The 2000-nt window shown below is 35.0% G+C and overlaps 1 protein-coding gene across 1 annotated transcript in view; it reads left to right on the forward strand.

Moving 5' to 3' along the window:
- LOC112145734 (formin) overlaps positions 1 to 2000 on the forward strand; it is a gene marked incomplete in the record, with an annotated part of 55503 nt that overhangs the window by 12054 nt on the left and 41449 nt on the right. The window contains 1 exon segment of the mRNA XM_024271148.2: positions 1114 to 1274. Within this exon segment, the coding sequence (XP_024126916.1) occupies positions 1114 to 1274 (161 nt within the window).

A 2000-nucleotide genomic window follows, 5' to 3' on the forward strand; every position in this document is an offset into this window, starting at 1 on the left:
AAATATGCCCCACAGGAAATGAATGACAAAGTCTTCAAATTAAAAAATTAAATAGCAACAAGCTTTTAAATATATTCTAGGGCTATGTTTTAATCTTTTATACTATTTTTGAAGAAATGTGTTTTCTACTAAGGTTTTTATAGGGTAATTTAGAGTTTTGCTTCTATTTTAGCAACATGCTAAGCTTTTCAGCTAATTTGTTATCTACTAAGTTTTTTTTTTTTTAGGCTAATTTAGAGTTTAGCTTCTATTTTAGCAACATGCTAACGTTTTCGGCTAATTTGTTATCTTCTAAGTTTTTTTTTAGGCCTATTTAGAGTTTAGCTTCTATTTTAGCAACATGCTAACAATTTGTTATCTACTGAGGTTTTTAGATAGATATCTTTATTTGTCATTGTCACAGGTACAATAAAATTTAAAAAAGTGCTTCCTGGTCAGTGTAATTCATACTTTAATTCAAAACACTTAAAAATAATAGTTAAAAAAAAGTGCTGGTAAGTAAAACCTGGAAATTTAAACTATTGAAAAGAAGAAAACAGGACACTCAATAGGTTTTAGAATTGTAAAAAATAAATGAATAATAAAACGCTAATAGGCTAATTTAGAGTTTAGCTTCTATTTTAGGAATAGGCTAACGTCTTTGACTATAGGCTACTTTAGAGTTTTGCTAGTATTTAACCACCAAGCTAGGTATTTTAGCTAATTTTCCATCTACTAAGGTTTTTGGGGCTAATTTGGAGTTTAGCTCGTATTTAAGCAACACACTAAATATATTTGGAAAATTGGCATGTGTTAAGGATTTTTTAAGGAATTTTACTGCATATCTTTCAGAAATGTAGCTCAGCTTCAATGCTCCTTCATAGTACTTTCACAAAATTTCCAGTGTTTTAGCAAATTTGACATTTTGCAAATAGCTTTTGCATTTTCAGCAATTAAGGTAAATTGAGTCACCATTTTCAGCAAAAAGGTTCACCATCTTCAGCGTCTACTTTCAGCAAAAAGCATTCACACTAGCATTATCACAGGTAGTGCAACATTTCTAGTAGTTTTATTCTTAAGAGCCTTATGGAACATTAACTAGAGCATGATGCTGTGTGTTTTGTGTTTGCATAGAAGATTCCCTGTTGCGCCAGGATGATATTTGGATGTTCGACGACCCTCAGGAGCCCCTTTCCCGGGTTCCTCGCCCCGATCACCTCGACTTCTTACGCATCACACCACCAGAGGACGACATCATTGGAGACACACCCTACTATCCCAAGCTGGAGTGCACGGTGGGAATCCATAAAATGTAGGCCACAGAACTACCTAAAGGTTGGCAGTAGAGTGTTTTTTATCTGGAGCGGCGTGCCCTTTGATTTTTTTTTTTTTTTGTTCTTTTCCCCTCGTGACGTTCATGGGGATATCTGTGTTAGGGCATCTGAGCACATGACCGTTCGTTTCTAGAGAGGGATTAGAAGGTCACGGAGTGAGATCACGTCTTGCGTCTTGATTAATGGTTAAAACAAAACTCAACATTTATTTCAATCTCTGATTTCTCATACTTTTTTTATATACTGAACAGAAGATGCAAAACCAGGGATGACATAAATTAGACAATGAATTACCATTAAATACACTTTAATAAAAGGTTAAGTTGCTGCAGAAGTTTAACTTTCTTCAAATAACCATTAGCTGTTTTCAAATATGCAAGCAATGCAGGAAAACATTCAAACTGAGAAGTAATTTCCACCTTTGTGAGGCTGTCAAAATTCCTTCACAGCGTCTGGGCGAGGCCCTCATTCCTGTGGCAGATGAAGCGTATTATCTGGGAGTGGTGTTAGGTGGGTAATTTGTGAGCTCATGATGTTCTTCAAACACAAGTATGAGCAAAATCATTCCAGCAAAGCATGCTGAAAAGACTGTGCTTTGAATCGGTATCATTAGAAGCTGAATGACTGAACTTGACACAGAAACTTTTATTCAAAACCTATTTTGTCAAGCTAAAACTGCAAGTTTTG

This window comes from Oryzias melastigma, linkage group LG22 (assembly GCF_002922805.2).
Source record: "Oryzias melastigma strain HK-1 linkage group LG22, ASM292280v2, whole genome shotgun sequence".
Classification (NCBI taxonomy): Eukaryota; Metazoa; Chordata; class Actinopteri; order Beloniformes; family Adrianichthyidae; genus Oryzias; species Oryzias melastigma.